The following is a 15,284-nucleotide window of genomic DNA, read 5'->3' on the forward strand; positions in this document are numbered from 1 at the left end:
ATGTTTTTTATTTCTTTGTTTTAACTGATAATTTTATAAAAGGATCTAATAATATTAAGATGTTTTGGCTCAGTGACTAAAGCAGTGAAATTCTAAGCCATGGTAAGGACAATGCTGTGTTCTCAATATATCATCCTGTACCAAGATGTAAGAGATTTGCATTGGTGGGTTTTTTATTTGCACCATGTTTGAGTGAAACTGTGCAAATCGTTAAAAAGGAGCGGGATTCTGCATTGCTCTATAACAACTTTGTTATGTAGTTGCGTGGTTTTTAAATGATACTTTTGCATAAAGCATATTTCTGCGATCTCTACTCAGTCTGTCCTCTGTCACTGCAGCTATCGAACGTCACAGGAATTCTTGCTTGAATAGGATTTGAGTGTGGGTCTCTTCACTTTTGTATAATGGTTAATCATTGTATTTATCATGGACATGAATACAGCCTGAAGATCTGTAGCATTCCTCTACGCTCCTTTTTAGCTGCAGTAGATAATATTAGAGATAATATTAGGAAATCTAGCAAGTGAATAAGAAAAAACATAGTATGTACTATTGAAGTTTATGAACCAGCACGATAAATATACAATGATTGTTTGTAGTCTAGAAACAATCTTTAAGAGCTAATTCATGCAGAACAGATCTTTCTCCCTGTATCTACTTCTATTTGGCTTTTCAAAGCACGATTTCTTTTTCATAGCCTCAACAATGTGATTTCATGTTTCAGAATTCCTATAACAAGAGTAAGATTTGTGATAATCAGCGGCCTATTTACATGTAAAGAGCATCTGTAGACATAACTGAACTAGTGTGATTGTATGTGTTTCCAGTGGCATCTGTTTATGGCAATAGGCCTTATGCAGTGACCTTTAGAAAGGCAAAAGCGTGACTAGCGTGAAGTATTGCTGTATCTTAGGTCACGTTAGAAAAATCTGCATAAGCTTTGCGCAGAGCTTGTATGCAGGGTGAAGTGCATGCATGCATGTGTGCTGCTGTTTTATGAGGGAAAGCTGTGTTGAAGACACTACTGGTACTGAATGGGGATTACTTGTATAAAGTTCATGTGTATAATATATGTACAAGTCTTTGATGGTAGTCACATCGTAGAGGAATGAAGTATTTTGATGTCCAGTGTTTCCTTCTAACAAATAAGTGTCAGAATTTTGTACAGAAAATCAGTGTGTTGTCAAATTACCCAACTGAAGATCCTAAAAAAAAAAATGAATAGCTAGTGAAAACCATTCTGTGTATATGTACTTATCATTGAAATGTCATTGCAGTGAGAGTATGGCTTGAGGAATGGTAAAAGATCAAACCCTTTCAGTAAAAGATCAAACCTTTTTTCAGATCCATCAGTATAAAACTTGAGTGGCAAAAGAAAAAGAATGTCATTTCAATTTTAGATTTTAGTCTTTTAGCGTTGTTTGTTTTGTCTTCATATTTCTAATTTTATTTTGAAATTATTAGGTGGCACTGCATATTTTGAGGCAGCTTGTGGAATCTTTACTTACGCTGGAGAGTATTTTTTCTCAGCACTGCTGACTCTTGCAAATGAATTCAAGCCTCATAATCTTTTGTGTTTTTCTTAAAGACTGATTTTCAATACTCCAGTGGTTACTGAGTATTATAGATTTCAGTTAACAGAAAATAAATTTGTAATACTCATTATTGCAGAAAAGGCTTCAGAATCTAAAACAGGGCTACGTGGTTCAGGAGTGAGAGTGATACTTAAAGCAATTTTAACATTTTTATGTCATGCATAAATTAGGGTATGACAATACTGCTCGAGCGGAATACTTAAAGAGTCCACAATCTGGGTCTCAATAAGTTCATTGTTCCTGTTAATTTTGAAGAAAAAGTCATAGGCTTTATTATTTGTCATGGTTTATCATTTTAATTTTCTACATTACTTCTACATATGCTTGAGAACTGCCTACTGTACATGCCATTGTCACATGTAACACATTTCTTTATCTAACATGAAATTTGCTGATTTCTTTTTCTGTTTCCATCATTCCGTGCATTTAATTCATTGAAGAGCAAGAGACTTTTAACTCTTCCACAAAAGGTAAATATTTATGTAATTTTTTACAAATGTTTGGCAACTGTTAATACTGGCTTTTCCCTCAGTCTATACTATGTCAGTATACAGTATTTAGTTAACAGTGCTTAACAGGCGAGAAAGTTGTTTTTCAAATATCTCTATGCTATCTAATGCCCCTCTTTAGAATCTGAAAATGGTTTCTCTTGTGATTTCTAATTTCCTATTGAAATGCAATATACTTGATTTAAGAGTAGAAGTCACAGTATTTTACACGGCTCAGAAGCTGCTTGATTGAGTTAAAGGTCATGCAAAGACTAAGATTTTACCTAAGTTCTTCTTAAGCTCTGCACAGCATCTGCTTCTAATGATGCACCCATGGCTCTTGGCATCTGTGAAGGATTTTTCATAGGTCTGGGCTTAGGAATAGTTGAAGGTGATGATGGCCAGAAACTATCCTTCATATGCAGAGAGATTCTGAAGAATGAGCTGAGTTTTATTTGCATGACAAAACCTTGACACCCAGAAAGTTGGTCCTGTTGTAGGGTGCGTTTCTAGGCGTAGACATACAGCGCTCACCTCCTGTGAATTTGACCTCCTATGAATTCTCCACATCTGTGCTGATACCAGTGAATCAGTGAGCTCAAACAATAGGTACCTAAGACTGTTCCACCAAGTGAAAAGTGTAGTCTCTCATGTCCCTATCAAGGCAACATTGCAGAGAAGTCCTTTTTTTTTTTTTTCTTTTTGCTGAAAGTAGGAGTTATCTCAAAATCAGAATTAAGCTTGGAGAGAAAAAATGAAAAAAAAAATTAATCCCTTTTAATGTTAACAGCAAAATACTATGCTGCATTAACATTAACCTTTTCTGACCTTCAGTCCTGAGTCCTGCAGGTCTTGGGAAATTCTGGTCTGAATATAGGCTTTGGTGCATCAAAGCCAAACTGGGAGTTGAATCAGAATATCTCCTATGACTTCTTTACTTTCTGAAAGAGTGAATCCCACTGACATATTCATACTTGCTTAGGTAAAAATGCAGCAGCTGTTCCATTAGCTACAAACTCCAACACTCACACCAATACTCAGGAGTATGTTTTCATGATAATGTTAAAAAAAATAGATGAAAAAGAATAATATTTAACTTAGGTATTAGCAGTTACAGGTTATTTTGCAGCGTTAATAATGTGCTATGAAATGTCTTGAGAAAGTGCTAAGAATGATTTTACAAATTATTCCTGTCATTTTTGCTTTCTGCAGTATTTATATTTCTCTCAAACAGAACAATACAAATCAATCATGCCAGTTTGTCTATGCCTCTTTCAAGTTCATCAGCCTTGCCCTGTGATTTGGACTGCATGTTTCTTTGCTTAAAACTTTCTACAGACAAACCAGACCATGCCTGTAACAGGCTTGTAAAAGAGCTTATTTCCATAAGATTTGGATGGATCTGGCCCAAGATTTGGGAGTGTGTAGAAGATGGTGGGATCTTTATGTGCACAGATTCCTCTGGCTCAAGGGAGCTGAATGCAGATGCAGCCTGGAGGCAGAAAAGAGCTGGGCAAAAGAAGAGGACTGGGAAGAAGTGGAGTCCTGACAGTTCTGGGGGAACCATGAGTAACTTAAGTTGAGCTGACTTACACTAGTAACCTACTGTCGTCTCTGACTTTCTCCAGTGCAGAATAGGAGATAAAAAGAACAGACAGTAGGTGAATGGAAGATGGGGATGAGGAAGGGTTAAAGGATATTATGTGGCAAGAGACGTAGGTGTGAAGGAAAGCATATACTACAGGTGTGGACAACACTGACCAGATAAATCTACAACGAACAAATCAAGCATCAGTTCCACTTAATCAGTGGGAAGGGTTGCAATGAGGTCTTCAGCAGATTACAAAAATGCTGACTTGGATTGTTGCCAAAACCAGTGGTTTACTTTTTTCAAATTTTAAGAAGTATATGTTTGTTTTCTTCTTGTTTTCTTTTAAATAGAAGCTTCTGTTTGGATCATCCTTGAAACTCTTTGAGGAGGAACTGAGTGTTACATCAGCCAGTTCAGATTTTTATATTGGCTTATCTTCTTTCTGGAGTAAGTTATTAAACTCAAGATGGCCACCATGCCTCTGTGGTTACTGGAAATCCAAGCTCATTTTCCGGCTTGGCAGTCTGACTATGTGCTTTGGTCATGCCTCAGTTCTGATTTGGGAGGAGGTCCAGAGTGGTATCAGCTCCCACGGAAAGGAAACCCATGCACATACGCTTAAAGGAGCCACAGCACGTTCTGGTCCAGGACAGGGAGCAGGGCTGCAGAGCAGGCTTCAGAGCCCATCTCCTTCACTATCTGCACGTTACCGATAAGTACTTTTTGAAGTCATATATGCAGAGAAGTGGTAACAAGTTCTTTATTTGATTGATTTTTCGGTGTTACTAACTTTATATTTCAAAATGTTCATCTGCTTATGATTTCAAAATTTTGTGTGGTTTTTAAATTTCGCAGTAGAGGTTACTGTGAATTTTTAAAGTCATGAAACTTACCACAGGGATACTTTGTGCATGCATATTGCAAAACTCATCCTGTAGGCTGAATAGAAATAACCTGGAGACTGTATTATTTCTGAAATGCTCCATCCTGGTCCAACACCAGCATGAGTTCTCTCTGCTGTGCCACACAGCCAGCTCGCCAGTGAATGCTCCCCTCCCTCCTCGCTTCCCTTGCCCACTGCAGTGGGGGATTCTCCCACCCAAATCTCACCCTTGCTTTATTCTCCTGCCTTTGTTCTGGGCATTGGTTCTGTCTAGTTTCTTCTTCAGCTTCCACTTCTCACTTCCTCAAACCAGATACTGGTTTTTTCCCCTTGATTCCCATCCACAGAGCATCTAAGCAGCACAGACAGATGAAGCTCCTGGCTTTTGCAGTGGGGAAAGGCTAAGTGTACATGCCTCTAGACTGCATTGTAGCTGTAGCTGTTTGTCATTGTTCAACTTTTCTTCTTAGTATGAAGACTGAGAGTGAAGAATAGGTCAGATCTCTGTTGGCTTCTGGGATAAGTGCTATCTGCTGCTAAGGGTTACAGCTATCTCAAATCTTGATGCTGATTTCTTCTTGTCACATAGCTTACTCGAACATTTAATAGTGAAGGTAAGGCTTGGAGGATTTCTAAATTGTACTGTTTGCCTACACCTCCTTTCTGTGTTGACCCTCTTGAACAGAGGCATGAAGTGCCTCAAAAGCAAATTCTGTGTCACATACTTTACCGTTACAGAAAATGCTATAGCCAGTGCTAAGACATTCGCAGGTTTTCTATAGTCTAGGAAAAATCAATATGGTTATCAGTTTTAATCACAGAACAGGTAATGTCACCAGTCATTCTAGCATTAAGCCCATACTTTGGTTTGAGCAAGAATGTCCTTTTAGAAAGGTATATTCACTTAATGACAGCAAGCGATGGAAAATTGTTCCTGTGCTTAACCACCTGACTTTTTAAACATATGTCTTACTACTTATCTGACTTTACCTAACTTCATTGTTACTGGGCATTATGGTACCTATATCTGCTAAATTGAAGAGCCTTCTATTGTTAGAAGTCTTCCCACATGTAAATGATTATTGACCCCAATCAAGCCATGTATCTCCTTTCTTTTTAATCATCACCTAAATCTGTTTCTGCAAGACCTTGTCCTGGATTTCCTATCATTCTCATGACTTCTCTTTGAATCTTTTTCACACATTATACTTGGAATGATAGTCTTCCTAAAAATATCATTGTCATGGTTTAGGCCCAGCCGGTAGCTGGGTGCCACGCGGCCGCTCACTCACCCCTCCCCCAGCGGGATGGGAGAGGAGAAGTATAACAAAAGGCTTGGGTCGAGATAAGGACAGGGGGAGATCACTCACTAATTACCGTCACGAGCAAAACAGACTGAATGTAGAGAGGAGATTCATCTAATTTATTACTAGGCAAAACAGAATAGAGGAATGAGAAAATAAAATCAAGTCTTAAAACACCTCCCCCCACCCCTCCCATCTTCCTGGGCTCAACTTCACTCCCGGCTTCAACCTCCGCCCCCCTCAGCGGCACAAGGGGGCAGGGAATGGGGGTTGCGATCAGCTGAGCACACATTGTCTCTGCCGCTTCTTTGGCCTCAGGGGGAGGACTCCTCTCAACGTTTCCCTGCGCCAACATGGAGTCTCTCCCACGGGCTACAGTCCTTCACGAACTGCTCCAGCGTAGTCTTTCCCACAGGGTGCAGACCTTCAGGAGCAGACTGCTCCAGCGTGCGGTCCCTCCCACAGGGTCACAAGTCCTGCCAGCAAACCTGCCCTGGCGTGGGCTCCCCTCTTCACGGGTCTACCGGTCCGGCCCGGACTTGCTCCAGCGTGGGCTTCCCACGGGCCACAGCCTCCTTCAGGTGCCTCCACCTGCTCCGGCGTGGGGTCCTCCACGGGCTGCAGGTGGAATCACTACACCCCCTCATCCTTCCTCCATGGGCTGCAGGGGACAGCCTGCTTCACCATGGCCTTCACCACGGGCTGTAGGGGGATCTCTGCTCCGGCGCCTGGAGCTCCTCCTCCCCCCCCTCCATCTGCACTGACCTTGGTGTCTGCAGAGTTCCTTACATCTTCTCACTCCTCTCTCCAGCTGCAAAAGCTCTCCCTCTCAGTGTTTTTCCCCTTCTTAAATATGTTATCACAGAGGCGCTGATTGGCTTGGCCTTGGCCAGGGGCGGATCCGTCTTGGAGCCGGCTGGCATTGGCTCTATCAGACACAGGGGAAGCTTCTAGCAGCTTCTCACAGAAGCCACCCCTGTAGCCCCTCCCGCTACCAAAACCTTGCCACACAAAACCCAACACAATCATAATCCATTGACCTTAGCTAAATTGAGTATCTTCCATTTTCCATGTTTATTTTTGATGTCCTAAACCTCCCTATCTCTGTATGGCATTTAAGAATTTCTGGTTCCTTCTGTAGGCATAAAGGCTCATTTTCATATGCCTTGCCAAAATTTCACTTCTGCTTTCTTGCTTTGTTAGATAGCAACAAGTGTCCGCTTCAGAGATAGTGATATTTTGCTGAAGATACATGTTTAGCATATACAGCAGTTCAATTTTGAGTGTAACGTGGCTTTTCTTGGAATTTGGTGATGGTCACACTGCTACACAGGAGGTAAAACAATTCTACTCCATTTTTTCAGCTGTACCAGTGGGTTCTTTTAGATGTTATTTATCGTCAAGATTGACAGCTTTTCAAAGTCTACAGAATATAGAGTCTCTTTGATGATTGCTGTAATGTGAAAGAGGTGGATACCTAAACAGTTAAGCTCAGGAATTAGAAACTAAATCTAGAAAGGCAGCTACAGCATTTTTGCTGTTCCTTGCTAGTTCAGTATTGCTGCCTGTGGTGCAATCCTTATTTAAATGAGCCCACGTATGTTTCATACATTATGCTATCAGCTTAACAGATAGGTGTTTATAGCATCGTGCCATTTAAGAAATTTTGCAAATAATGTAGAGTTTAAGTCCCCCTTTCAAACCTTAAATAGAGGACTTAAAACCTTAAAATTACTTCAGTTTCTGTTGCAGTGGTCACTACTGTTAGTGCAGTTTTTGTAGGATTTTGCAGATTTTCATAGGATTGGTGTATTGTTGATACCAATGCAGGTTGAATTTATTTTAAAGTAACATTTTGTCCACTGTTAAGATCAGCATTCTTTGGATAACAGAAATATGCCGTATGATAAATTCTGTCTATCTACTAAAGTCTTTAAAATAAAAAAAGAGAAAACTTTATCTGCCTTACTATATTTGTATGTTAGTGTAGTATATTGCTTATGGTTCTGTTACTCTGTACATAATTGAAAAGGTAGCATATATTCTGAACAGTTATGACTCTAGCCAGGTCTAACTTCTCTATCAGTGAAACAGCAGATAGGGGTTGAAATGTGCCCATACTAGTTTTCTGAGGATAGAAATAAAGATGAGGGCTGTCAACTAGTTAATGCCATCAGATGTAATTCTATAAACCTTACCGTAGTGTTGACATATTAAAAGAGTACGACTCGTACATAAATTCTTATTAAACAGCTCATGTCCTAGAAAATGTAAGAAATTGCCATCTCCTTTCAGAAAAAAACCCAAGTCTTAGCCTGTCCTAATTTTCTTTGAGGGTAGGTTTCAGGCTGAAAATGAGATCTGTAGCTATTTTCTTTAGTTTATTCCCTACCTCCTTTAAGTAGCATATTATGAACTTGCATATTTTAGACAATCAAAGGACAGCATGTATTTTATAGTCTGTCAATAAAAAAAAAACAAACCTCCAACACTTTCCTTATGATGGACACAGGAACCAAGAACTGCCTTTAGTGTTAATCGAAACTTCTTTTATCACAAGCAAGTTTTTGAATTACTTTATGAATAAAAACCCCAACTCTTCCATTAGGTGCATATGTTAAGTTCTTTTTTTTTTACTAATACCATGATCACCTCTGCAAAGATTGGAAATCCAGATGTTTAGTTGTACTTCCAGCATGTAGCATATTTAGAATCCTGTAAGATCTGTTATGAATTACAGTACAGGGTGCCCAGTCTTCACAAGGATGTTTCATTAAAAACCTGTGAGGAAGAAACCCAGGAGGAGCCGATGGACCTGCTAGCCTATGGGATGAGAGATGGTCTTAATCTTTGTAGACCATGTCTTCTTCCTTTGAATCTCATTCACAGTGGAAGCCAGATGGGACTTAGCAGTGAGTTGAATAATAAACAGAGTAATAGCTAAGGGAACTTTTGTTTGTTTGACAGAAGACCATTCAGAACTACATCAGGCAGTTAATTCTGCATAGCTTGGTGCGGTGAGTTAAGCCAAGCAAGCAAATAAGCACCAACAGCTGTTCGCTTACTCCAACCTCCATGATGAGATGGGAGAGAGAATTGGAAGAGCAATAGTGAGTAAAAACTCATGGGTCAAGATAAAGACAGTTTAATAAGTGACGGGAAAAAAATGAAGAAAAAGAAAAAACCCACAAACCCCACCACCAAATGATGCAAAGGCAATCACTCACTCACCACCTCCCACCAGCAGACAAACGCTTAGCCAGTCTCTGAGCAACAGCTACCTTGGAAAGACTAACCTCAATTTTATCGCTGAGGGTGATGCCATATGGTATGGAACATCCCTTTGGTCAGTTGGGGTCAGCTGTCCGGGCTGTGTCCCCTCCCAATCTCCAGCCTACTTGCTGGGGGTCAGGGGTGGGCAGCATGAGAAACAGAGAGGGCCTTGGTGCTGTGCAAGCACTGCTCAGCAATTGCTAAAACATGGGTGTGTTGTCAACACTGGTTTAGTCACAAATCTAAAACAAATCTAAAACTTGGCACCATACAGGCTGCTGTGAAGAAAACCACCTCCATCCCTGCCAGACCCAGTACACCTGGGATTACAGGAGTCAGACTGGTTTATAAATATATTAATGGAATTGAAGTATAACATTTTGATTCCATTTGTATGTCTGTCTTTTCTCTCCTGCATGGCTTGATTGTTCATGTACATCGTTGTTGTACAACTTTTACATGGTTTAGTAGTAGTAAAAGCTTTAGCTCTAAACTTGCACCCCTTATCTAAGCAGTCTGCTTGATGAGTTCTCTTCTTTCAATTACTTCTTGTACTGATTGGTCTCACATCTGAATCAGCAGCTCTTGAGGAAACGAGAGTTACAGCTCTTTGAAACGTGACTTCTGACACCAAAAAGAGTAACATATTAACACAACTGATATTGGTGGTAGTTGTACCACCAATAAAATCTCCACATTTTGAATTCTAGGGCCACTGTAGAATTTAGAAGTCTTGGGATTCCAGTGCTTCAGTCTGTAAATTACTGTGTAGTCCTGCCTCTCAAGAGCTCCAGGAAAAGCAGTCTGTAAATACTGATGTCCTAAAAGGAAGTAGATCCATATTTTTCTAAGAGGCAGGTTAAGTTCTTGAAGTATTGTTTATGTCAAATTTTCGTTACCTGTGGTAACCAGCTGTGTTCCGAGAAAGTAATGTGATCGTATGGTGGTGTTACCTATGGTTGTTACAGCTTCTGCTAATGTGCTTTTGCTCCTGTGTTAGATTTTTTTCTGCTTCTTGTGATTAACATGTAAAGAGTATACCAGGCTACTCATCAGGCAGATGAAATTTTCCATCACAGAATTGAGCTAGATACAACATACGCTCAGATGTGCATGGTAAACAAAGCTGGGAAGAACGTGGTTGTATTTTCTAGAACAGACTTACATTTCACACAGTTCCTTGCTTAGAAATACATTAACAGCTAACTGGTGCTAAATTACATTTTACTCCATGCACAAAACCAAATTTCTCCATTAGAGAATTTAGATTTACTTCACAGTCCTCAGTAATTGTTCTTATGTTATTTTATATAATGATATTTAATAATGAAAACCAGAACATAAGCATGTTGTTAAGGTTAAGGATTTAAACATAACAAAAATCAAGAATTACGGTTGAATATTTGCCCAACCTTGACTGCAGTAATTTTCATGTATTGTCACCGAAGTAGCATCTCACTACATAATAGAATATTCTTTCTCAGGTATTGTGAGTAGTACAAAGTAATACTATTTCATACAAATTATTTAGTATAACATACAGTTGACAGGGCAAAGCACCTTAAAGTCACACAATGAAAGGGTTATTTTTTAGAGTAACTGTAATCTGTGCACCATACACATATAGGGCTAAATTTTTAAAGCGGTCTCAATTTTCCCTCTGATTTTATATCCTATGTCTATTTCATGCATGTATGATAGGATTAAGATATCTGAGTTTTTGACTGAAGTCACTAATTGATATATCTTAATCCTTTCATATCTGTCCTTAAAATAAGAGGCCATCTTTAAAAATTTCACCTAAAGTGCTCAATTTTGCCTTCAGATACCTCCATGCAACTTCCATTGAAGTAATTGGAGCTGTGCCTGCATATCTGATGGTGGAACTGGACTCATTGCAATTAAGGTACACATTTACCGACATAATTAGTCATCTGGAATAATCGCTGGGCCCAGTGTGATGTTCTGCATGTGCAGAACTTCCTAGATTGGACCCTCTGCGTGTGGGAGATTGAAGATTACAATAACTTTATTTCGTGCCTTAAATTTGTAGCTGTAGCAGAATTTCAATGTAATTTGCTGTATTTAATTTTCCTATTTTTAAGTAAGAAATGCGGAAGGAGGACATGAAAACAACCTGTTTTTCACAGTGATGTCTCTGTATATTTTTTCATACCCAATCAGCGCACAGACATTCCATCATTTCCACAAGCATATTATGGATGGTACGTGCATGCACAATTGTGATTTGTGCAGTAGCACATAGTTTAAAATATCCAGCCCTGAGTGTACTGCTTTTTTTTTAGTTTTTTTAATCTGTGCTTGCAAAGATGCCATGAAAAGAATCCCACAGTTAACTAACAGCATAAAATGCACATATGAGAACTTTGGTACGTCTTAATTCCCAATACAGATCTTTAAACAAAAATTATAGAGTACTTATTTTCCACTAATTAAAAATTCTTTGTGCTTTGCGATTGAAAATTGACTCCGTGCAGCTTTTAAATTGGTGTCTCTGTCCTGTCACTGGTCTGAGGATTGCAAAAATCTTGACTTTTAAAACTAATCATTTTGGAGAGAGTCCTATAAATATATGGTTGACACAAAAACAGAAGAAGATTTTTGCAGAGATTTTCCCAAATAAACCACCAGTTTTGAATTTCTGACTACACAAAAAACTCCAACTAAAAGAAGTTGTTCTTCTGAGATGTTATAACCTGTAAAAAACTGATGAACATAGTGAGTACTCCCATGATTTAGAATAGTTACTAATGAATATTTGGGTCTAGTTCTAGAACTGTTACAAAGTGCCAGTTTTCAGGGGTTTGGTTTTATTGGTATTCCTTTGCATGTATAGTGCTACCAAGTTTAAGAATGGCAGAATACATAGTTCCCTCTGAAAATTATGCACTACCACAAAGGTTAACTTATATTAAGGAAGCTTTAGCCCAGGGGCTTTCACACCGCTCTTTCCGTTAGTGCACGGTCATCTTTCTGTGGCAAGCACAACCAATAGCGATTGCTATAACTTGTTCAAATTGAAGATGTTCTTTATAGCACCACAACTTCTCGAAGGTTTAAGATTAGATTTCTTTCTTTAAACAAACATTGGCATAGAGAAATTGAAAACCCAAGAACACATAATTTTTTGAAATAGAAGTGAACATTAGAGACCAAAGTAGTGCTTTTAAAGGACTTTTTGTAAAAAAAATGGCTTGAAAATTACTGTATTTTTAGTATGACTGCTTGAATGGAGAAATTATTCCTCTCAAATAATCTTTCGCTGTGGTAAGCACTTATGTTTTAAAATAGTACTAGGAGTTAATTACTTTAAAAATAAATTTTGATACCTGTTTAATGCATTATTTCCTAGAATGCTACTGTAATATTTTCTACATTTAAGCAAATACATGGTTAGAGGATCATGGATTTATGTCCCCTGCATCCAGAATATTTAACAGGTTTATAATGCAGCCTATCACCTAAATTCTTTCACTCTTTTCATATCTGTTGCACCAGCTTGATTATGTATAGGAAATTGGGATGTCTGCCTCTTTTCAGGTAAAGACTCTCACAATGGAAGTGGTTGATTTCTTGACATTAGTGTTCCTTTGTTCTGTGTTTACACCCTGCTTGTTCTACATGTTTGTACATTTCTTTGTTTCATTGAGATGGAAATAAGTTAAAATTGTTGCTAAACCATTTGTTTTTCCAGAAGGTTTTCACTATTTTTAATTAATTTTCATTGTGTGTTTTTGCAGCAAGCTTAGTAGTGGAGGAGCGAACGAGACAGATGAAAATGAAAGTGCACCGTTATAATCAGACATCAGGGTCTGGTTCTAGCCAAGAACATGAGCGTGAGCAATATACCAAGGTAAAGTCAGCAGTATTAAAATGATACTTTGGCTTGAAAATTGAAGGCATAAACCTGTTGATTTAAAATATTACATGACCCTCAAGAACACTGTGTTATAAAGCCTGACAGAAATGTATTCGAGTAATAGCTTTTTAACATTGTTTATATCCCCATCTGATGTGCATTAGTCTTTGATGTCACCTAAAAGGAATCTGCAAAGAACAGAACACTTCAAAACTAAATCAGGGAAGAAAGATCCTTCAACAGCTGTTAAACAAAGCCATGTCACCTCTAGCTTAGCAAGTCCAAGGCCTGCAAATCCCTGGAGGCTGGAAAAACGGACCATTGAAGTATCATTATATGTTGGCCCTACTCTTTTATTCTTCTCTAGGTCCTTGTTGTTGTCTGATGTGTAGAGAGCTAGGCAGAATTAGGTCCAATCCCGTGCAGCTATTCTCATATTTGTATAATATTTTTGCATCCTAATAATGTCATAGATAAAATACTTCCTTTCTGGAAATGCATACTGATTACTTTGATCCCCTTTTTCTAATAAAAATGTAAAGATTTCCTCTGATAATTAAGTGTACATGAAATTACATTAATGAAGTTATATCGAGAGACCATAATTTTTTTTTTTTTTTTGCTTGACAATGCTTAAATCATATCCAACAACCTTGTGAGTTTAAAACTGTTTAGGCTTCTGAGCAAACTGAAAGCATCTCACAGGTCTGCACTGTCACTTGCAAATCAAGCTGCGAAAGGCTGGAGCTAAAGATGTTTTCCCTTGCGATGCCTAACCGAGGGGAACATTTGCAGAAGTCAAGAGGGGAAATGTGTAGTTATATTCTGTGTTTCCCTTTTAGAGATACAGCACACCGTTGGTGTAGGGAAAGTAAAGGGCAGAGACCAAACCAGCGGTAACTCAGTTATGTGGGGAGCATTCCTGCAATTCTCTCCTTCCAGTGCCATTGAGAGTGACGTGCTTTCAACGAGTCACCACGGGATGGCAGTATGAGTGTAAAAGTCCACTGTAAAAAAAGTCAGGCACGTATAGCGACTGTGTGCATTAAAAATAAGGTCTCAGAATAGCACTAGTTGGAAGAAAATCACAGCTTTTATTAATTTAGACTTCCGTGCTTCAAGGGCCACATTTCAAGGACTTTTTTCACATCAGTAAGAACTAAATGCTTGTATTTTTATTTTTACGTTTTAAAAGAGATGAACTCTCCATTTGTGAACCGGTGCCATACAGAAAACAGTAAACACTGTCGAACTCTCAACAGCTGCAGACACGAGAATGCTGCTGGCATTTATTGCCGTAGCACAGACACCGGATTTCTGTCCCTGCCCCTCAGGGGTCATTTCCCTCTATTTCACAGAAATAATGCATGCTCCTGGAGGCACAGGTTAAAATAACGAATAGGTGAGGTACTCAGCAGAGGCAAAATCAGAAATTTATTTAGGAATGGGTAAATAGGCAATTGGGCATCTAACTTGTAATATCTAACAGATTTGAAAGGTTTGTTAAAGATCTTGTTACAGTTAAATTTGGAGACAACCTTAATAAGGATGTTTCTTTTTTGAGACCACCTCACTGCAAACATAGAACTGAAATGAAACCGTTCTCGAAGGGAAGAGAAATAAGAGAAACAAGGCTTTAGGTCCACAATTGCCAAATTGTGGGATATCAGTGCTATTAAAAAAAAAAAAAACCCAAACAAAAAACCAACAATTGTGATGGAAATTTCCAATGAGATCATTTGTCAGAAGCCAGAATTTGTATAATAATTACAACTCATTTGATATTCAGTTTGCTGTTACCTTCACAAGAGGTCAACTCAGGGCAAGACAGTGAGATGCACTGTCTCTGTGGTCCTTCCCAACAGTTAACATGTTAAAAAAATAGTAAAAATGCATTTGATAAAGTTTGCAGAAGAGAAAGGTAATGTGCGATCTGAGGACTTTGGCCAGCATAACCATATACGTACCTTTATTCATAGTCAAATGCCAGTTTTCTGATTTGAATTAACTGTTCTTACAGTTTGATTCATATATTTGCATTTTTTTCATTATGAAACATCCTTTTTAATCCTGACTCTCTTTATTATTCATCATAAGCATTATTTTTGCTCCTTAATATATTTTTCTTATCGGATTAATGTAGATCCAACGTATAGCTAAATAGCTGTTAGAAAACATCAACCCACAATGTTGTGAATGTCTCTTATCCTCTAGTACCTAGAGTTTTCTAGTATCATCTTTAGTTTTTAAATATATGTGGAAATGAAATC

The 15,284-nt window shown here is 38.5% G+C and overlaps 1 protein-coding gene across 49 annotated transcripts in view; it reads left to right on the forward strand.

Annotated features, from left to right (window-relative positions):
• RIMS1 (regulating synaptic membrane exocytosis 1) overlaps positions 1–15,284 on the forward strand; it is a 350,364-nt gene that overhangs the window by 254,041 nt on the left and 81,039 nt on the right. For 21 of the 49 annotated variants that reach the window (XM_054820922.1, XM_054820924.1, XM_054820932.1 and 18 more), the window contains 2 exons: positions 2,036–2,065; positions 12,896–13,008. The exons of 14 other annotated variants lie outside the window; for them this stretch is intronic. In XM_054820922.1, coding sequence (XP_054676897.1) covers positions 2,036–2,065; positions 12,896–13,008 — 143 coding nt within the window. The remainder of the gene's footprint in view (positions 1–2,035; positions 2,066–12,895; positions 13,009–15,284) is intronic. 14 more of the 49 variants (XM_054820925.1, XM_054820933.1, XM_054820928.1 and 11 more) reach the window with 1 other exon arrangement.

This window comes from Grus americana, chromosome 3 (assembly GCF_028858705.1).
Source record: "Grus americana isolate bGruAme1 chromosome 3, bGruAme1.mat, whole genome shotgun sequence".
NCBI classification, from domain to species: domain Eukaryota; kingdom Metazoa; phylum Chordata; class Aves; order Gruiformes; family Gruidae; genus Grus; species Grus americana.